General features: G+C 39.0%; 1 protein-coding gene across 1 annotated transcript; it reads right to left on the reverse strand.

The window, feature by feature from the left end:
* Nucleotides 1-1232: 1232 nt before the first annotated feature.
* Nucleotides 1233-11955, reverse strand: LOC117828405 (transmembrane protein 74). The gene is made up of 3 exons (XM_034705532.1): nucleotides 11867-11955; nucleotides 9270-9329; nucleotides 1233-2625 (listed from the first exon to the last, which is right to left on the reverse strand). Exon 3 carries the CDS (start codon nucleotides 2581-2583, stop codon nucleotides 1777-1779), a length of 807 nt encoding a protein of 268 aa, XP_034561423.1. The 5' UTR covers nucleotides 2584-2625; nucleotides 9270-9329; nucleotides 11867-11955; the 3' UTR covers nucleotides 1233-1776.
* Nucleotides 11956-23235: the final 11280 nt, after the last annotated feature.

A 23235-nucleotide genomic window follows, 5' to 3' on the forward strand; every position in this document is an offset into this window, starting at 1 on the left:
TATCCTGAAATGTTGAACTACTCGCTCAAGCGGTCTCTCACAGAATGATCAAGTGTTGTTTTTTTTTTTAGCAGATATACAACTTTTTCAGTGTTTTGTTACCAGTGTCACATTTTTTACATGTGTTGCTGACATCAAATTTGAAATAAGCATATTTTTTCATGGAACAAAAATAAATCAGTCTCTACTTTTGGTATGTTTGCATTATTTTCAATTAAATATAGAGATTACATTTTTATCAAAACCAACAAAATCTGTTTTTAATCAACATTCTGCACAGTGTCCCAACTTTTTTGGAAGTAGGATTGAGCTCAATTCATTCCATGTGTTTTCCTGCACAGTCTTTACAAGCTAAGCTGTAGTGGGCAGAAAATGACACAAAGATTGAGGTTTTACTAAAAGAATCCAGTCCAAGGAAGCATAAAGACCCATTTTGACTATGTATGATAAATATAACCTCCAATTTGATGATGGTCAACAAAAACAAATGTCAACCTCACCAAAGTCATTTTGATTCATCCTCTGAAAACCACGACTGACTGCAAAATTCAATGCAAATTGATTAAGTAGTTGTGGGGATATTCTCCAGGGTATGATACATGTTGTGTTGACATTACTCAGGAAAAGTATCCCCAAAGTCATTTTGATTCAACTTCTTGGTACCATCAATTTCTCTATTGAATTTCATGGCAAGCCACACTATATTCTTCCAAGCATAATGAATGTTCTGACCACATTCTATTAATATCCATCTCTCAACCACAACAAAAGACATACTGAGATGAGCTGTTACAACTTATCCTCAAGGAACCACAAATGTCTCAATGAAATATAATGTCAATTCATGAAAAATGATAACCTTGACCAGTTTTACAACGTAAGTTCATCCATCAACACCTGAATACCTGAACCTAGCTCAGCAATGCATGGCAACAAGTTTCTCTTAGGACTTGACAAGAGCTGCTGTACTGGTATTATGTAAACCAGGATAAAGGGTTGGACTTGTTCACTGATAACTCTTTGCATCCAAATTAAAGAAGTATAAAAATAAGTCATGTTATTGGAATGAATCTTTATGATGTTCTTAAATCAAGTGCCCAGTATCTCAAATTATAACATGATTACAAATAACCATGTTAACCTATCACCACTTTAAAAAGGTAGCTTTTAGTCCATTCAACAGTATCCAACAATGATTTTCAACGGCCAATTGAATACATCCTAGCTCCAACTTTAGGAATAAAGCTTGTTTATTTAAAGAGTATTATAGAGCTTGTGCAAGACATCTTACAAACCTCTAAATGTATCATTCTCAGTGTGGACTTTATGGATTGTATTTCACTGTCTACCTATGACTTGAAGCAACAGGCCTCCAATAGGGCAGTTAAATGTCTTACTTTAATGTTTAATCAATGAAAGTGAATTACCAAACCCTTATTTTTGGATCGAGTTAAAGTTCAAACTGCTTTTTTACTCAAAATGCAGGACCGTGACCTTTGACCCAATCACTTACATCCTAAGCGGATTAGGACTGGATCTCTTCAGGGCCAGTGTGAGCAGTAGGAACAACACCAGACAACAAAACCTCTCTCCATGTGCATAGGGACATGTTGCAGAGAAATTAAGACAGGTTTGAAAAAAATGTGAACACACCCTTTTATAAAGTCCATGTCAACCTCAGCAGCTGGAAATGAAAAAGGCATAAAATCCCCACACATCCTCGATTGAACGAGAGCACTGTTTGCATTTCTTAAGTACTTTTCTCAGTCTATAAATTCAGCCTAGCACTTCTAAATCCTCATCAGCCGCTGACAAATGCGAGCAGGACTCCCGGGTGGGGCTGGATCCTCCTCTCAGACTGATGGAGCCGTACAACTTGGCTGCGTGTTTGGAATAGGCGAAGGCTTTCCTCCTCATCATCTCCCCCTTCCACATGGAGATCATAAGCAGGGTGGAGAGCAGCACGCCCCCGAGGGTCAGCAAGCAGAGTCCCGCTATCACACAACGGTCCAGATGGGCTCCCACCCGGGCTTTCTCCTTCTCCAGGCGCTCCATCTCCCGAGCCGTGACGCTGTCCGGATCCACTCGGACCTCTCGGGGCACTGTGTAGGATATGGCGACCAGAGAGATGCCCGTCACCAGGCATGTCACTGCGATGATAAATCCGTAATCCACAGACTTCCCCGAGCCGTCAGAAGAGAGGTCTTCATCGGACAATAAGTAAAGTTCCGGGTACTCCTCCTCCTCTTCTTCCTCCATCACCTCCCCCTCCTCCTCCTCGTACAGTTCACTGGACGAGCTCTGACTCAGTCTGCGGGTTACTGAACTTGTCTCAATCAACCGAACGTCCTCCTCCTCCTCTTCCTCGTGTTGCTTTTTGCACGTGAAGGATGTTTCTGTCACCTCCTCCAGCCACGCGGCTCTCCGAGTCCCTGTCCATGGTGCTGAAGCGTCTCCTCCTCCGCCGAAATGGAGCGACTTTCCCCCGCCGCCGCAGCTGCTGAGCTCGTGGAGCTTTTTCAAATCCAGGGAGGTGTCCCCGGGACCCGGCGGATCATAGTAAAACAGTTCGAGATCAGCCATTGAGACCTGGGGTATATCCAGCCCATGCGTCCGCCTCTATTGCTAAAACACGCACAAAGAGACAAACACTAGCTGAGATGTTTAAAGTCCCTGAGATTGATTTCGAGCTCTGTCGCTGCAAAAAAAGTACGCACAAGCAAAATCTGCTCTCATATTCCCCTCCTCTCGTGTGTGCACTGCAAGCATTTTAAAGTCCAGCTAAGCAATTCTTAAATTAACTCCCATGATATGACACAGAGCCACACAACCAGTACAACTGCTCAGTATCACTTTATCATACACTAGGCTACTTATGGAAACAAAGTAATCCACGCCACGCGCTCATCCATTTAAATCCACCTGCTGTGATTCAATATCGTCAGAGACAGAAACGCGGTCTGCCTGAGTAGTTACCTCTCTTTCTCTCCGTCGGAGGCTGCTCGCTCCCCCGGCTGCTTCTGCTCCCTGGTCAATTAGAGAGAAAGGTTTGGCAGACCCCTCCCACGGACCGAGCTCCGGCAGACCGCCTCATACTGCTTATTACCGAGCCAAGTGAGGTGTTCCCCTATGGGGCGCAGTTTGTAAAGTTGTGCACACCGAAAATAACAACAGCAACATTTCTCCACATTTAGCTCCAAAACATCATAAAAATGTGGAGTTAATTTTTAAAAGTCACTTTTTTATCACATTTCTAGGAATATTTGTGATCTTCACATTTCATTTTATTGTGAAAAATATATTAAGTTAAAATCATTGTTAAATCCAAATGCTAGATCTAAATCTAAATGTTAAATCTAAATGTTAAATCCAAATGCTAAATCTAAATGTTAAATCTAAATCGAAATGTTGAATATAAATCTAAATGTTAAATGTTAAAAATAAATTTAACATTTATATTTATATTTAGCATTTATATTTAACATTCATATTTATATTTAACATTTAGAACCTTATTTAAAATTAAGATTTAACATTTAGATTCATATTTAGCATTTATATTTATATTTAACATTTATATTTATTTTTAGTATTTATATTTAACATTTATATTTATATTTAGCATTTATATTTTTATTTAACATTTATATTTACATTAAACCTTTAGATTCTTATTTAACATTTAGATTTATATTTAACATTTATATTTATTTTTAGCATTTAGATTTATATTTAACATTTTTATTTATTTTTAGCATTTAGATTTATATTTATTTTTAACATTTAGATTTACATTTAACATTTATATTTAGCATTTATATTTATTTTTAACATTTATATTTAGCATTTATATTTATTTTTAACATTAAGATTTCTATTTATTATTTATATTTATATTTAACATTGAGATTTATATTTAGCATTTATATTTATATTTAACGTTTATATTTATTTTTAGCATTTATATTTATATTTATTATTTAGATTTATTTTTAACATTTAGATTTACATTTAACATTTAGATTTACATTTAACATTTAGATTTATTTTAAAACCATGGTCCTCATTATATACTTTGTATAAAGGAGTTATGACCTGTACTAGTTTATTTTAACACTAATACAGGATTTAAAGGTCAGTCATTGAGTGGCGTAACTTTTGGGTTTCCAGGTTGTGATGACTCTTTCTAGTGAGTCATTTAGTGGTGTAGTCATGGTTTCCCCACCTTCTTATTAACAACCAGGACTGCATTAAAATGCAAATCAGCAATAATGAACCAGTATGTTGATGACATCATTATAAAGCATCACACTCTCACTTTCTATTAAGAAACCAGCAAAACTAAATAGCCCAAGTCATTGCAATTAACTTAAGTTTACACACAGGGTTGCACTAATAAGTGCTACATATTTACCTTCAAGGATCACATTGCGGAGTATACATTTAGAATCGTGTGATTCACTTTTGATTTAAAAAAAATTGGTTTGCGGAGCAGTTTTTGAAGGTTATATGTGTTCATGATTCACTGTCTTTGTTTTGTTTATTTACAATTTGGTAGCTGTTAGCTCAATCAGAAAGAAAATATAGGCTAGGCTTAAATATAATTTCTTCCTGCTAAATATACGTGTCAGTACCATTTTATTAATGTTCTTTTAGAAGCAATTTTTTTTTTTTAAATAAAGAAAACCTGTAAAACATAAAGCTTTATGTAATTTTTCTTTAAGTGTATATGTGATGTGATTGTTGGTAGAGCTGGTAACAATACAAGGGGCACCATTTGAAATCTTGCCTAGGGCACCAAGATGGTTAGGGCCGGCTCTGCTCACCTTCTACAAACAATGCTGACATGCTTTTGTTTTGCAGGTTAGCATGTCGACTAAAGTCACATTCATATTTTTGAATGGGGACATTAATCAGCAAGCAACAGCATGTTTGAAGTTGGCATGCGCACATAGTTTAATTCTTAGAAATGAGCAACTTAGATCGATGAGTATGATGTTTCAGGTATTTGGTCAAAAACCAAAATAATGGACTAACCTGACATGGGCATAAATATAAAAGTAGTTGGGCATTTCCTTTTTACAACTAATACCAACCTTTCAGAGGTGCAATGCGAAAGTTAACATAGTAATTTGATTCATTCTCTGAAAACCATGGGTGTCGGTACAAAATTTCATGTGAATTGATCAGTGGTTGTTGAGATATTTTTTTTACTATTTGTTACTAAGTTAAATAATCTCCAATTCAACCTCTTGGTACCATGAATATCTCCATTAAGTTATATGGCAAGCCAAATAACATATTTTACACTCAATAAACATCTGGATCCTGTTCTGTTGAGACTGATATATTGCACCCAAAACAGAAAATGTCCAAGGGTGAGTCATCACGATTCGTCTTCTGGGGCCCACGAATGTTGTAACCAGAATGTAATTTCAATCAATCCAGTGAATGAAGAGATATTTATAATTGTAAGTTAAAAGTTTGACCTACTGATGTTCCTTTTAAAGTCAGGGAGCACCAAAGTCCCCATGATTCAGCCTCTTGGTACCATGAATGTCTGTGCAAAATTTGGTACCAGTAAATCCAGTAGAAGGTACATGTTTTTCATTTTGAGCAAAAAACAGAGCAAAACATTTGACTTTAGAGGGCAAAAGTAAACAAATAAAAATGTGGTTCATCCTCTGGGTACCATGAATGTCTGTACTGAATACAATGGTAATACATACTCTGGATTTTGAGATATTTCAAGTAGGAGCAATGGTGGTATTGTAGGACATACAGCCCAGCTCATGGTGTGGCTAATTAGCCTAATAGAGGCTTTTACCATAAATCATAGTGGCTGCAGTAAGAAAAGTCAATAAATTGTTAATACATGGATTTTTCCCTGCAGTCCTTGCAAAAAGGTCAGAGGTCAGAGGTCAATGGCCCATAAAAAGGGTCTGTCCGATAAATTATAGACCAACGTTTTAAAAACACAGAGCTAGAGAACTGCTGAAGGAAGAATGATGACACTCATTTAAATATGTGATAGTAATCAATAAACTCTGAATAAATCTGACTCTTAAGAGGCTATGAGAAGAAACGGTGGCTCACTAAATTCAGCAGTCAAATCTGCTGTATGTGTAGCAGTAGTTTGACAGGAAAATGTAAGAACTGACTTCTTTTTGTGTGATAGCACACACATGTATCTTCTGCTCTATTGATTTCTGAATAGAAATAGTTTTCCAGCCATGCCTCCTTTCTCAAGGAGGTCAAAGGTCAGACGGAAAGCAGGAGCTCTGCAGCTGAGGCAACAAGTGCTCCAGACAATGACAGCTTGTTGTTCCACCAAAGCTGTAACCAGGGTTTCAGAAATACTGAAGTCAACCCCAGTTTCACTCTGTGAATCTTTCAGTAGCTTGGATCTTGATGGTTTGTTTGTTTGGTTAAATCTCCAATTATATTAAAGTGTCTGTAGGTTTGAACATGAAGGTCAGGATGCACTTTGTCACACTGCAAGGAAAATATCAGTTAAGACGTAATCCTTAAGAAGGTTTATAATTTGAAAAATCATCCTGTTTGTTAAAAAAAGCAAGCAAGAAGATTCATACAACTTTAATGTCTTCGCATTCCAACAGAAATATACTTTTGCCAGTGTCCATCAGTTTGATGCAGTGTCAATAGGTGGAGGTGAAATGTGTTGGAGTCCTTTTCCTGGATTGGTTTGCTGACTAGAATATGATATATGACTGATTAGAATCAAGTATTTGACACAGGGGTTAGAGAGAAAGAGGGGTAATATGATGTGATCACTCCTTTTTATTTCATAGTCCATTGTCTGATATTGAGAGGCATTGTTTGCCCCTGGGGACGGTTGCAAACTTTCTAGTAAATCCGGTGTAAGGCAATGATTATGAAAAAGACTTCCAGCCAAGGCTTCATTTTCAGTGCTGCGTTTACATCTGGAACATAAATGCTGGTTTATTATGTCCCCCGGAAAGCTCCAGTTTATCTGTTCCAAGTCCAAGCAAGGAAGGTCTGAGTTTAACAGTAAACACACAGATGCTTCAGTCTGATCTTGTGATTCACTTACAATTAATGATTCTTAAGTTGGTCGAAATATCACCACCAGGACAAGAAAACTTTTAAAATATTTGTTGAGCAGAGGTGAGATCCATCATTTCTGGTGTGTTCCAGGTAGTCAGGTAATCTAACCGCTGATGGACTGTTGCAAATCGGCATTGGGCAGATTTGTGTCTCATGTCAAAATGTTCAGTCTAGGACAGTGTGTTAGCTGCACTTGCATGAAGATATCTTTTTAAAAAAGTGATGAATAAATCATTACTAGATTACTGCAGAGGGGGGCCTGGATGTCATTGCTTCGGTGTACGATCTGCCTGCTTTAGCTCTCCGCACAGACTGTTTTCCTGCATACATGGTCAATTCTACTAAAGAACATTTCTCATGCAAATTCTACATTTTTATTCAGAATCTGCAAATAGAAGTTACTTTGAACAGAACCAGCCAGTTTCCCTTTGTTTACAGACTTTATGCTAAGCTAACCAGCTCCTGGCATGAATTTCAAGTGAATGAAAGACCTGAGAATGGAGTCAATCTACTCATATGCCTCAGCCAGAAAAGCTATCGCCTTCAAAGCTGGACCTTTAAAAAAAAAAAAAAAAAGTGAGTCTTACATAGAGAATACGTCTGGCCTGTGTTTGCTCAACAAATTCCCTGAACAAATAAACACGGAAGACAGGATCTCAGTGTCCCTGTAGCGACTGTATGTGTTCAACAAGAAGAAGTAATCCTCCTTTTTAGGAAGGGACTCATTAATCATGAGGCATCCTTCCATCTGGGAACACATTTAACATCATTACGGGTATAATATTCTCTGAAACAATATTACTGCAACAGAGAAACTTATTTAAGTTCAGAAAAAGGGATTTTGCTCCTTTGAAATGAGTGTTTGCAAATCATTTTCCTGACTGGCCCAATTTCAAACAAGCAGCATGCAGCCAAGAATAAAAACTCCTCCCAATCTAAACCATGTCAAATCCTATACAGTCAATGCTGAGTGAAAATCTCCAATCTCCAAACTGGCAGCTTTTCAGGAAATAACAAAACAAACCACTTCAGCACCACATCAAGAATTTAAAAGTTAAACAGAAGCTGCATAGACATAAAGGACTGTAATTCAAATGACAGCCACAGCATGCCGGCGCAGGAACAGTCCTCCTGAGTCCCCTATAGAAATCCCCCAGTATGTGCAGAGAAATGGAGCATATGTAGGCTACAGTCTGCCAAAGGTCACCATTTCAAAGCGCTTCAGTGCACCACCGGTCAGGGTCATTTCTTCTGTTTATCAAGATGAAACCCCCCTGGTGCCTGCAGGGTCTCCATGCATAGGCTACTGTGCGCTCGGCTTGCTGTACATTTAATGACCGAGACCTTTTTTTTTCCAGGGAGAAGAAAGAGAAAGGAGCACGCTTCAGGGAGGTTTTAGCATTTCTGACGGAGGAAGAGGAATGAGAGAGGTTGAAAGCAACAGATTTTACAGCTGTACATATAGTGTGTATGTGCTGTCAGCAGAGCATACAGGGACAGGAATGCTGAGGCTGATCATAAACCTCTGCAGGAGACTGGTTTCTTTATCACTAAAGTGGAATTTGACATCCCTATAATTAGTTGATGTATTTGCTTGATTATTAAAATGATTATGTTCGGCCATTTTCTGTCAGGGTGCATGACACGTACAAACAAAAATGTTGAAATCTGAAATTGATCAATCACTTTTTTTTTTATTCTGCAAAACTACAGGCTTTTTAGCTTTTAAGTGACCATTCATGATCCCATTTTCTGCTATAAGATATTGGTAGTTATTGTATTGTATGAGTTTTGTTGAGGACGCAACATGAATTAAGATGCTGCATCAGCAAAGGGCCTTCCCCACCCTCTGACAAGCACAAAAGCTTTTTGTGTTGTCAAATTAAAGGTCGAGCACCAAAAATACACCGATCACTAACATGCAAAAGAAGAAGCAGAAGACACAGCAGCAGCAAAAAAAGAAGTCACAGGCGAAGCAGCAAATGAAGCAACCAGGCGGCCAACTTAGGTGTTGAAACATGAAGCCAATGTGGAGACGCTTTGAACTGCAGTTCCTTGAGTGTCCACTTGAGGCTGGTTTCAAAAGCTCAGGGAGTCACATTGACACCCATGTTGAAATGCTCATATTTGGTTATGGTTTAAAATTACCGTAACATAAACAAGACACAAACAAAGCTTACCTTGATGGTCCAAGAATAACTTGTTCAGTAAAAAGGTCCAACCAAAACCGGCCAAGTACACTGGATATAAAGACAAAAAGGCCACAAAAGATAAATCCACATCCACAAATAAAACAGGAAACAGTAAAATTCAAACCCAAGAATGTGGCAACAGTTGCCTTGGAAAAAAAACTCACCCTTTCAACCCTACATCTTAATTTATATCATCTGTTCTTTAACAGCTATCACCATAATGGAACCATTATCACCTTTAAAAGAGACAATTTACTTCCATTTGCTTTCTGAGACTTCAATTCTTCACTACTGTTAAGGTTTCACATTGCTAGAGTAAGAATCTTGCATCAGCAGTACAACTAATCTTAAAACCTATTCTTTGTTCTATTTTTTGTTAATTGCTGGAAGTTTAGATGATGAATCTACTGCATGGGAATCTACACGATAACTTAAGCTGGTCTAGCTGGTCAAACACCAAGTAAATGTGGTGACAGAGGAGAAAGGCAGAAAGGAAGTGACCTAAACTTGATCCTTATTTTGGAAACCGAGAGATTCAGGCTTTTCACAAAATCAAAGTGTTCCAGCCTGAGAAGTTTGACTTTTTAACATCTGTTTGAGTTGTATGCAGGAGATTCACAGAGCATCCAGAGTTTAAACCCTCCACTCCTGATTCTACCTTTCAGCCTGCTGAGAGAAGGTGTGAGAGCACCAAGCACGCATGTTTTCTCTCCAGGCGATGGAGGAGACGTGTTCCTGCTGATGTGGGCGATGGCCAAGGTTTGATACCCGACTCCAGGCAACAGTTGACAGATACAGTCAAAGTTTCTCCCCCTCTCTCTCTGCTGCTCTGCACACAGCCCACAGTCCACCGTCTGTTAACGGTACATTTGTCCTGCAGCGGTGTGTTTCACAGTGTGTGCAGCACTCTGACAGTTCTCTGGTTGGGCGTTCAGGGCAAACATTCAGCAGCCATGTCAACAGAGAACAATGTGGTGCAACACTAAAAGCTCACCTCCTGAAGACAGCACCACTCAAGATGTTCAGTCTGTAGGATCATAACATATTGACTGATGTCTATGTATTTTGGTTCTAAAAATCAACAAGAAAGTTTTCAATGATGTGTTTTCACTCTCCAAAAAATAACTCCTGCATTTTATTTTCAGAGTTTGGGGAAAAATAGCTTTAAAAGAATAAATGTAACATCAATTATGTTTATAAATCAAACAATGTAATGTTTTAGAATGTGTTGATCCATAGCATGTCCAATTTGACATTTTTTAAGTGCAAAAGTGAAACAATGAAAAAGATAAAAAGATCTAGTAAATAACATCATGTCAACCTTAAATGTTTTTGCTATTCTAAGAAACTGAAAACTGTAACCTATTGTGATAACCAACATACATTTCCTTTAAGTCCCTGTTTTAAACATTCAGAAGTAACATACTGTGTGCAGGAGGTGGCCAGGGATGGCATGGGTCCCCTTGAAATATGGTTGGCCACCACAAGTGCCACCCCAAAATCTGAGACTATAGAGGCTATTTGCCTTTTCAGGTGGGACTCACGATAAAAGCTACTATTTAGTCTGTGTTTCAACAGATTCCTAGTAGCTGTCTTTGTGTTTAAATGTGGTTGTTTTATTCAGAAATAAATCATATGTGTAGGTGAACACATACTTCATCTCAGTTTGGCTACCCCAGTCAAAAAAGTCTGAACACACCCCACCTGTACACTGTCTACAACATCATTACGGTTACGTTTTGGCAGACTGAAGTGCATAAAGAACTTAACTGCACCTGATGAAGGCTGGTATATAACATTAAGTGAAACAGCAACAGAGTTGTAATTATTTATAATGTGTCCCCAGATGTGTTGAATACTAGATCCTGATTGGTCAAAACCCTATAACAACGGTGATTAATTTTGAACAGATGTGAGAGCAGCCTGAGGAGCCACGGGGCCCTAAGCATCAGGGAGAAGTTGAGCAACATCCTGTCCTGCAATCCAGGCAGCAGCAGCAGAGGTGGGGAGAGTATCTCTAAGCTGCCAATCAGTGGTGTACTCAGTAAACGTTAAAAAAAGTGCCCTCTGGATGCCCCTTAAATGTATAAAACGTTAAAAAAAAATAGCTTTCAATTGAACTTAATGTGGAAAAATACTCCTGGATGCCTTACAGTCAATAAACTGTGATGTTATGTCATGTGAATTATGTAATATAATAATTATTATAGAAATTTCCACCCCAATTGGTAACAGAAATGTTCACCACGATGCAGGAATGAAGTGTTAGATGGTCAAAATTATCTAGGGGAGGACCCCTGGACCCCCCCCTTTATACCGATGCATCATAGATTTAAATTCACCCTAAAGTGAGAGTACATGGGTTTGAAAGGAGGTGCACGTTTTTTCGCCCCTGCACCTCAAACAGCCTGGGTACGACACTGCTGCAAAGCAACTTAAACCATGAGCGTAATAATCATCACAGCAACAAGTCAAAAGTTGTGACATTTACCAGTTTGTCAGAGTGGGTAACAAACAGAGGAGGATGACTAAGTGAGGATTTATTAAACAAAAGAAGAAAAAGGCAAAAGATGAAACCAACTTACCTAAAAAATGTCCATTAACAAAATCCGAAAAAGTTCAAAAGAAAACACAGAAACCACCACAGAGAGCATGAGGAGGACAGAGGAAGACCTAATGATCCAACAAGAAGGGAGGAACCACAGACACTAAATACGCACAGGGTAACGAGCAACAGGTGTGGACACAGGACACAGGTGAAACTAATCAGTGTAATCAAAGTGGAGGGAAACACACAAGGACAGGAAGTTGAACTGAACCGGATACACAGGGATCCAGAACTACAAAATAAAACAGGAAACACATTACATGACTGAGAAACATGACAGAAAATACACACAAGGTATAAAACTCAACATGGATCAAGGAAGACATAAGGTTAACTCATAACTAATGCAGAAAGGGAGGGAGCAAGAGATGAAACACAAGAAGGTAAATCTGCAAAATAAAAAAGGAAATCGATGAAAACAAGGAAAACAAACTACAGCAACTCATCATGATACAGTTATGTCCAAAGGTGTGTCAACTGCAAAGCTCTGAGAAGAAGGAGAGCTGAATGAGGACAGAAATTTCAACAAAAATGTTCCCTTTTTCAAGGTGTATGAGTAAATCACTTTCAATCATGTAAAATCATCTTAAACCAGTATTTTGTGTTAGCTTGTTTATGTCTCTACTTGAAAGGTAATAAGACCTGTCCTCATCGTGTTGCTCTCCTGCTGACCCTGTCACGATTCTAACCCACATAACCACCTGCTCACTAATCATTATCCTCAACTTAAAAAATTCAGAGCATTAATTAATGTCAAAATTGCCTCAAGTTTAAAAATAATGTCACTACAGTGTTTCAAACCATTCAATAGTCATGTTTACACTGCTCATAAATACCTTACATGTGGACTTGGGGCAGAGCGTGGCCTGATATTCTTTGGTACACCTGTAGTTTTGATACCCTGACACCTTCAATGAACACAATGCTGCAACATTAATGCAACTACAGTTTCTGCCCCCCTGCCTATTGCAGCCTGTAATACATAACCATGACTGTGCCATGTCAGAAAGAGTCACGCATGCTTTCATAACCCATAACACACACACGCACACACACATACACACACAGGCCTTAGGGTGCTGCTGTCATCAGTCCGATGTTACATGCAGCAAGTGAAGGGCCCCACATGCCAAACTGCACTGCAATCTGCAGCCTTACATGTTTGCATGTTTAATAATTTAGTCATGAGACTTTAATAAAAACAGGCCGAAAGGGGGGATTCAGGATGTCGTTCTTCCTCCATCTGCACAAACTTCCACGGTGCCCTTGAGCAAAGCAGCCCACAGTTATTCAGCTGGAGTCTCTGAGTGGCTGACAGCACCGTGCCTTGAAAATGATAGTTACAGCGAGTGTGTGTATGTGTAGCCAAATCTCCTCCTGAAACCACATCCCCCCAGGCATAAACATGTAAAAGGGGAGAATACATCTGCCTAACTACGACTTTAAGTGCCATGTGCGGTGAAATTACAACCATTCACTGAGAGACGGATTGAGATTAGGACGGCCTGCAAGTATTCTGCTCCATCACGACCTGAGAGCACCACCAGGCTGTTCCCATGAGATATTTTTCTAGTAACGCTGCTCTGTTGTCTTTTATGATGTGAAGTGATTTGTCATTTCCTCCAGAGACGCTCCCAACCAGCAGGCCCCGTTTTATTAACGCATCCGGCCAAGTGTGGCATTTTACACTGACAGATCTGCTGTGATGCCGGAGCACAAGAGGAAGCTAAGAATAGCAGCCGAGGCAAAGACGCTGGTCCAAGGTTAGACTGGGACACAGGAGGAAAACAAGTGTACCAAAGACACAACTGAGTCAGACGGCCTTTTTCAGCAGGGAGGAGAGAACGTCAGAAACGAACACGTATAAGGAGTCGTGATTTAAACTCCTCCATAAAGAGAGAGTTATTTCTTTTAATCTCTACTCTAAAAACTCTCGCTTGAAGCAGAGGCTTGTCCAGAGTCTTTTTGCCAAAAATGTATGTACCTTTGAAACTTGTAACTATATCTTATACCTCTAAATTTTCTCTAACTTCAACTTCTAATTTACTGATTTTATCTCAAAGGGTAGAACTGATACTGATTTGATTGATTCACTTTATTTAGACATCTCTTTCCTGCAACAGAATGAACTGTATCACATTTCAGCTTCCCTCCCTGAGCGTGATATCAAAGCAGCATGGCTGCCTTGTGATTTTGGTGAATTGGCATGCACAGTCTCTTTCTTTATGGATGTGGTTTCTTTCCCACAACATTGACCTGACCCAAGTGGTGTCAAATGGTGTGATAATTAAACTATTCTGTGGCATGAAGCAAAACGTGCGAGCTTGTGTTTTCTTGCAGGCACACATAAACACACTGATGCTGATGGTCTCTAACCGGAGGCAGGGTGAATAAAAGCTGAGTCAAGCTGCAGGGCTAAGCTGAGCTGTGTGGCCTGATTTCCCTCTTTAGTGTCACAACTAAAGGGATATTTTGGATGAGGTTCAAACAGGGGAACCATAAAACAACCACACAAATCAACAAAAAATTGCCCTGACAGCAGCAGAGCAGATAAACTAGACACTGAAGGCCCTTTTTCACTTTCTCTCATCCCCACTTAATCCATCGAGGACAGATTTCTGCATTTACATCCACGAACAAACATTATGAGAGTTTACACATCAATTATTGGACACACTCCTCTTTCAGTTCCTGGGTTTTGGGAGCACTAAAACTCAACATTCAGCTGTTGTTTGAAATCTGTCTTGGGTGGACAGTTTTGTCTCAGCTTGTAAAGGAGAAACTGGGCCAACTTGTGTATGGGGTGTTTTGTCTTCTTCTTTTACTTGTGCCAGGTTGTCTAAACATTTGCTGCATTATATTTCTGAGGTTATTATATGCCTGCCATTTTGTAGAATCCAGACAAATCCTGTTTTAAAACCAGGATGGGGTGAAATAAGAATGGTTGTTCTTCATTTCTGATTGACTCTTTACAAAGAAAGTTATACTGAAACAAAAACAGACCTACACTAAGGCAAAAATTTGACATCCTTTTCACGGGTTAAAGCGTCAGATTTCTGCACTACGGCGCCCCAAGCTGGCAGTGGCTGAAATCTTCATCTTTTTTTGTTTCAATTTAAAGGGCAATAAAACCCCCTGATTCAAAATATTCAACCTATCTGAGCCCTTTTTCATGACTCAGCTCCTGAATGTTGAAGACAAACTGAATGTTAAACCAACAAAAAAAACACCAGTCATGTTTCCCTTGAGCACACATCATTTCATGCAGTCATTTGTTTGCTTTTCAAGGATGCTTGTCCTCAGAAAATGTCAGAAAAGAAAAGCTTCAAAAGCAGATTTGAATCTTGAGCATTTTTGACAGAAAGCGCTGCAAGACATGTTCAGATACTTATGTAATACAGCAAACACTGAGCATGAAACAGCAGGGAAGGTTGTGACAAACATTCAGATCTTTGCCTTGAATCCCTCATTAAAAGCCTTTGAATATTTGTTGGTTTAATAAGTTTGTTCTCAAATATTCACTCACATGCCTTCACATGTGAGGTGATCCCAAACAAATCCCTGTGAGGCCTCTAGTCTATGATGTTTCTGTGGTGGTCAGTGTGTGTACACACTGTTGTTTGAATCACAAGTTTTATCACATTAAGATATAACCGTATGTTTTCCTTGAAAATGAAATAATATATGTTGGAGCTAAGGATTCGGATTTGATCAAACTGAGCCTGTGAAATCGAATGCCATTAAAGGTACAGTCAGTAAAATCAGTGACACACGCCAATGAAAAAATACAACTGGCTTCAACATTAAAAAAAAAAAACAATTTCAGCATTTTATAGATCATGTTTCATTTAGTAACACAAACAGTGATAGATGGTAGTCTAAATAATATATTAGATAAGCTTAGGGTAACAGTTAACAGGCAACATTAACCCCATTCTTTTCTACTCACATGCTATTTTGTGCCTTTAGGCACAACGTAGTTAAGCTGCTGCAGTGTCTTCCTGCTTCCTGTTGCCACCTTTATGGAACATTACAACACCACTACCCTTTAGCTGTGGGCACAGACAGCTCAGTTGACAAGTAAAAAGTAATATGCACTGTAGTGACTTGATTTCGCCAATTGAACAAACTAATAAGCCACTAAGGGGTTGCTTTGCTGGGACTTACTGTGTTGACGCGTCGTCCTGTGGAGCTTAGCGAATTAATCAATTAACGTTCTGGTCCACACTCTTTGCACTGGTAACCAAACCGGTTTATTTACACACGCTAGACAATAAATCTCTGTCGAACTGCATAGACTTATATCCATAAATACCTTGCACAATAATCAACAGGCTCACTGATCAAAAATGTTTCACTTTCTCCCGGGAGGCAACTCACTTGCCACTAATTGTGTGATCTTCTTCTTATACCTTTGTAAAACCTGCCACCTGCTGTGTCAACAAGGAAGTGTAACAAACAAAATGAAACATTCCACACACGATACACTGATACAAATATGGCTCTAACATGCATTTTGTGCCAAACATAATCATAATATTAGCAATTTACTTCTAGTTAGCAGAGCACTATTTTGAAGTATGCGATCGCCGTAGACCTGCGCATGAAACACTTTGAAGCTTTCTCCTATCTGTAAGTCATGGTTTCAGACCACACTGGTTGAGCAGTGCAGCATTTATTTGAATAAAAAAATCTAAAAGCCAAGATCATTAAGTGCATGTTGGTGCGTTAATTCGATTATGATATAAAAACACAGGTAAAATTGTTGTTCAATTCATAGAATATTAAATATACAATTAAAATGTGAAGTTTGAAAATCAAGAATTTCAGCAATAATTCTGATTTTTTTTTTCCTTATAATAAACGTTTGACAGCCCCAGTAGCAATGCACAACAAAAAGAGTGTATAAAATAAATGGATGTTAACTTGTGGTTTTCAAAGTGAAGCTCATGCCAAGTAACTTCAACCTGGGACACTCCACTTGTTGCAAAAATAGTTAATTTACCCCTTTCACACATAAAGTACAGATATTTTCTTGACAATCTCAGGTCATTCAGGCCTTGATATATTCAGGTACTATGAGTTCACACACCCCACAGCAGGAGATTTTCTGTGTCTGAGATGCTCCCACAAATCCAATTTTCAAGATTGCGGTGCATGTGTGAAAAGGAAAAATGACCCAAGCTTACACAATGTAAATTGATGTAATACCTCAGTGAACATAGTCCTAATATATTCATGGTTTCAATCTTAAGGCTTTTCTATTAAAAACAAACACCCTCCTGTCAGATTATGGACACTCGTGGTTCTAAATATCAAAGATAGTGACGATTAAAATGCAAAACTTAAGATTTCAAAAGGGTGGTTCACAAACTTCTTCCTGTGGTAAAGGTGTCTACATCCACTTCTCATATACAGTCAATGGTTCCACCCCTGGTATCACCCCACACTGTGATGAAACAGGTGGTGGGAGGAGGAGAAGAAAAACAGATCAGTCTTATAAGCTGGAGCGATGCTTTCTGTCAGAGCAGGTTATAGACTGGAGCCCACAGAGTGCTCAACACTAATAGAGGGAGGTCAGGGCCGGTGCAGCGGGCAGCTTATTTATGACCAACCTTGAGTCATGGCTCTGTACTGTTTGTGTGTGTGTGTGTGTGTGTGTGTGTGTGTGTGTGTGTGTGTGTTGTTGTGTGAGGTTGACAGCCATATGGATCTTGGTTGACTCTGACTGACTTCCTTTAAAATAAGCTGCCACTGCGTCTGTAAATCAAGTTCAAAGGTCGTTTAACATTTTAAAGAACTGCTCTGCTTTCACTGAGTTATTATGCATGAAGTGTGTGCTTATTTCTGATTTATGATACAATATATGTGTGTGCTTATGTGTTCAACTGCTGTGCACAGAGTGTAACAGCAGCATAACTCAAGAGAATTGGCACATTTTATGGTTTACAGCTCCACTAAGGCTCCAGTATGTATGTTATAGGTGCACATGGTGGGATTATATCATGAGGCTGAGTGTATACATATTCATGAGGTACCTGCAGAAGACTCATAATCTTCTCTCTGCTGAGGTACTTTATGGTATTTTTGTCAGACGTAAGCGGTAGTTGTGTTAGCAGTTAGTGAAGCGCAGCAGGGAGATGGCGCTGACTGTTTTCGTTATTGTCAAAGGTAATGGTCTGTGTGTCTGTGCACGTCATCAGTCCTGCAGCTCTGCAGTCGCACGCTTCAGGTTCAAACCAGGCACAGCCAAAACCGTGTAACAGCCATTGACTTCTCCCATTTTATTTATCTCTAAATACTATTCAAACAGAAACTGAATTAAACTGTCTGTTCTCCTGTTCGCCGACTTTCCTGCAGCCAATCTGCAGACAGATTAAAAATATTAGATTATAGCAGAGAGATTAAAGTCAGCCTGAAAGCAGTTGAATGGCCTCTGTGGCTCTGGGTGACCTTTGTCGGCTCTGAGAGTTTAGCCCTGGTGGTGTCACAGTGATGGCATCAGTGTTGTTTCAATTTGAGGATGTATAGCAGCCTGCAGAAGTAAATGCTGAATCAAAATGAGCAGGATTTACCATCTGTGCAGACTTGGGACTTTGCAGGTGCGCTGTCAGATTGCATCATGGCAGTGATTCCAAAACTGGGGGGCACCATCCCTAGAGGGAGCCTGGAGTTATGACAGAAGGGACACAGCAAGGCTAAATAGAAACAATGCACATAGTTTGAACTGCTAGCAAAGCATTTTGTGAAAGTACAGCCAGATACACTTAAAGGTGCAGTGTGTAGTATTTAGCAGCCCATAACAGACTTGGTAGAAATGGAATATAATATTGATAAGTGTGTTTAAATTAGTGTTTAATCACCTGAATATAATAATCCTGTTTTTGTTCACTTAAATTAGCCTTGTATATCTACATAAAGAGCGGGTCCCTTTCTGCAGATGCTGCCATCTTGAACCACCATGTTGCCACTGACAAACTAGCAGCATATAGTTTTTGCATTTCGTGAGTGGCTGCACAAAATGCAACGGATGGAAGACAAAGAAGTAGATGCCAAAGAAGAAGAAGAGAGTGGTTGTTGTGCACAAAATAAATTGCATTGATAGACAACCTGACGAATGGAGGACCATATGGCAGCTTCTTGTCCTTGAAGGCCACCGTAGCTTCACCAATGGGAAGAGTGAGCATGGGAGCGCATCAATTTAGAATCAGACCATTAAATATCGCTTAATATTCCCATTAAGGCTGATGATGAATCTACACCAAATGTCACAATTATTTAAAAAGAGACAAGAAATCATGATGAGTCATATCTTGGCCTCAGCTTCATTGCTACTAGAGGCAGACTGTCCATGTGTTAAAATCCTGGAGTTTGCATGCTGCAGAATCACTTTTAACTACTTCTTTTGTAAACCTGGTGATTTATTTATTTATTTATTTAAGTATTTTTTTAATTTGCCACTCTATATTTTTTCCAGATAATGTTTCAATTTAGGCGGATACAGGAATTTGATAGCGAAGGAAATGTCTTTTTTTTGTGTGTGTATGGTGAGGGGTTGGGGAGTCTTAAAAATGTTGTCATCTATCAAATGGGGCCATTCAGAACAAGTAAGGAAACCATTGCATTATGGGTAATGGAGGATAAAAAGCACAATTTATTGCACTCCTCTGCATTGCATGTGCATGTGACCTTTCTTTAGACAGCTCCTCACCAGTTTTCCAGTTATACTGAAGTGAGTAGTTTTTCACCTGAGAACCTCTTTCACATTATTGTTTGATAGGAAATGTTATGACTCAATTACTCATGAATGGACTGGTAATACACTATAGCCCATTTTATATTAGTCTGACCCACATCACACGTCTCCTTCAGCCAATCACACCACATTCATATGCTGATGGCAGAGGATGCTATATTTAATAAAATGTCCATCAGTATTTTTGTGTTATTTCTTGGTTATTCAAGTGGTGGATGTAATGTTGATAGACAATAAAGCCATTTTTTGGTGCAAGAACACTTTCTGGAAAAAAGCAAAAAAAAAAAAAAAACAGACCCAAAAAGAATAAAAAGAAAATAATAAAAAACTAAAAATTAAAAATACCCCCACAAAAAGCCCCACATCTGTATTAAGTATTCATATTCATACACATCTTTACTTTGATGCCCACACCACTGAGAGAAATAGGGGTTCAATATCTTGCCCAAGGACACTTAATCACTGGACTGCAGGAGCTGGAATAAAACCACCAACCTTAAATGAATGAATCCTTGCTCTGCACCATGAACATGAAATCATGTAAAAGACAAAAAAATCAAAAGCCATACAAGAGAGCCCATAATGAAATAAACTGCCTCAGTATCACTGATTTCAAGCTGCTCTTATTCTCCTGTAAAGCATTTTAAAGACTTGAATTTAGAAAAGGACATCAGAGGTCTGTAAGGGAGCAAAGATGTGACATCTGTACTACTCTCCTTCAGAATCAGATTAAAATTGAGGAGCATTAGTCCTCTTTGTCCTTTAGGGGGCAGTAAAACTCTTTAATTTCTTTTTTTCTGCCCATTCTTTTTTCTGAGAGAGCTGCCGAATTAAAATAATGCTGTTAAAGTAATTCCTACAGCAGCACCACTGGACAACATATGTCAAATTATAGTAATGTGTCTCTACAATCACGGTTGATTTCTTCTATTAAGAAGTAAACAGTGTGTGCCAGTCAGAGATTAGAGAGCCAGGTTACAGAGGTTGGCTCATTACGTCTCTGACAAACTAAGAGCTGAAAAGTGGATCAAGATTTGTTTTGTGATATTTCACAGATCACCAGTCTTTATTTAAACAGCTTCTCATACCAACATTGTACACCTTGTGGAGTTTAAAAGTTGCACAGTTGACTTCAGCACAAAGTAAACATAGTAGGAATTAAATTAGAATAAGAAATTCAGTAAAAACTTTGTATTAACAGCAGGTTTGTATCTGCTCACAGGCAGAAAGGGCAGGTTTTAGAAGGATCTCAAAGTGTCTCCTTCTTCATAGCTTGGAGATAATGGGAATCGAGGGAGAAAAGAGGGGGGGGGTTTTCATTCTTATGTAATTCCCTGTCTCCCGGTCCACCTGTTGCTCGGGTTGGACGGCTGGCAGCTTCAGCGCTCACAGCACAGTCGTGTGAACACGGTTGTGTGATCACAGCGTGTGTGCGTGCTCGTGGTTTATGTGGAGCATGAGCACAGTTGGTGTGGAGGAGAGTTTCCACCTCCTCACTGTTGTACAGAGAACAGAAAGCTGCACATGCCCATGTTGTTGGACAGCGTGGACCGTTAGTAGAGGTCACTGCAGATCTGTGTTTTTGTGCTTTTCATGCTGGCTTCAGTGAACAGCGCTGGTTTGATTTTCAGCTTCAGTGAAGAGATTCTGTCTCTGGAGTCCTTTTTTAGTCAGGCTTTTATTTCATAATTTTTAAAGCATTGTGTTTTTAACATTCTTTTATTGTAACTTATTGATTTTTCTTTTATTGCAATGATTTTCTTCTGGGGTTTTTTGTCTGAATTCTTCCATCTGAGCTGCATTTTTTGAAAATCCAACTTTGCTGCATAAAAACATTGAGTTGAGCTTCAAAGAGCCCACATATCAAACCATACTCTATGTAATACACTGTGCAAAGTGTAGTTATGCTTCATTGAGTGCACTGTGTTAAAAAAAAAAGTTATATTGTTAGTCTTAATGTAATCTTTTGTGGACTGTTTTTATGATTTCTGATTGTTACAGTGAAAAGAAGCTGCAGGAGTGGAAGTGTTACATCGAGTGTTGTAGTCACACCTGAGTGCAGTCATGAGTCCCTTGTGCTCAAGTCGTCATGAGTTGCCATTACATAAGTAGCCTCTCCATGCATCCTGAAGGAGTCTGTTGCTGTTCAAACGACATGTGAACGCACATACTGTACAGGGGAACACGTGTTACAGCACTTGAGTCCAAAATTGATAAATTATTGGGGCCTTTAATAAAAGCAGTGACATAAAGCAGTAGAATAATCATTGTCAATACATCAGTCTGAGTTCTTTGCTTCATTTTTGGCATTCGAATGCAGTTGTTGCTCGAGTCTAAGTGGTTTAATCTTGAGTCCAAGTCAGGTTGCGAGTCTTAAACTTGAGCACTACAGTATTCAAAGTTAAAATTGCAAAACAAAGTACCTATTCAGGGAACTTTTTTCCTCAAACCCTCTTTGTTATCCAAATCTTTGCAGAAGCGACCTCTGATGTTACATCTAATTGAGTTATTCTTGGGTTTGGAGGGTCAACAATATAGAGTGGTCAGTGTTTTATTGGTTTCCTGCAGTTGCAGTTCTCAGTTTGAAAAACCTGGGTGATGAAATATTCATAGTAATGATTTAAAAGTTGAGAACAGAGGGATAAGCTGTGGGAGGAAGTTTGTCGCCAATATCGGGTGATGGATGAAGTCGAGGCTGAAAAAGCAGACTCAAAATTCATCTGTCATCATGACTGAGAACTTACTCCAAAGTTCTTACTAATTTTTCTGCTATTTTCTACCATTAATGATGAGCTTGGATAAAATTATGCATAACCTCTCGAGCACAATGCACTGCTTTCTGCGTCCGTTTAAAGAACATTTCATAGAAGAAGTGAAAATGAAGACCTTCTCTTTGGTCTCTGGCTGGAATTTCTTGAATGGGCTAAATGCTAGATGTGAGTCATCTTGTTCCACTTCCATCCATCCACTACTTACACTGTTTACCTTGTTTTGTGGGGATCAACAGTATATTTAAAGAGATATTTTGAGTCACCAAATACCCAACTGAGCATGTTTCTTGAACTATGGGGAGAACATGCAATCTCATCACAGAAAGCCACCAGCTGGGAATCAAACCAAGAACTTTCTTCCTGAGACTGCCTCACTGTGTTCAAGGTACTCCTAAACTGACTGGTAAGGTAGTTTCCTTGATTGCTTAACTTAAACTTAAACTTAAGTTAAGCTTACTAAACTTAAAGCTTCTGTGAGGAAATTTCTGTTTGTGATGATTTTGGGGCCCCCTGTGGACAAAGTGATACCTCTTATCTCTTTGCTGATTTTCTCCTGTACACATGTAAGAAGCGTTTTCTAGAAAATCTCCTCTTGCTTTCTTTTAATAGTCAAACATACCACTCACTATAAATCTTTGCCATGGGAGATGTAAGACAAGGCTGTATCAGCAGCATGCAGATAATCATCGGTGGCCGTGGATGGGGGGGCGGCAGTAGCTCGGCCCATATAGGGACTTGGCTTGGGAATTGGAGGGATGCCAGTTCAAGTCCCAGAGTGGACAAAGTTTGGCAATTGGAGAGGTGCTGGTCCATTTTCCT

The sequence above is a fragment of the Notolabrus celidotus genome, chromosome 16 (genome assembly GCF_009762535.1).
Source record: "Notolabrus celidotus isolate fNotCel1 chromosome 16, fNotCel1.pri, whole genome shotgun sequence".
NCBI classification, from domain to species: Eukaryota; Metazoa; Chordata; class Actinopteri; order Labriformes; family Labridae; genus Notolabrus; species Notolabrus celidotus.

Coding starts and splice junctions, on each gene's coding strand:
- LOC117828405 (XM_034705532.1), bottom strand. CDS start 2,583: ATGGCTGATCTCGAACTGTTTTACTATGATCCGCCGGGTCCCGGGGAC.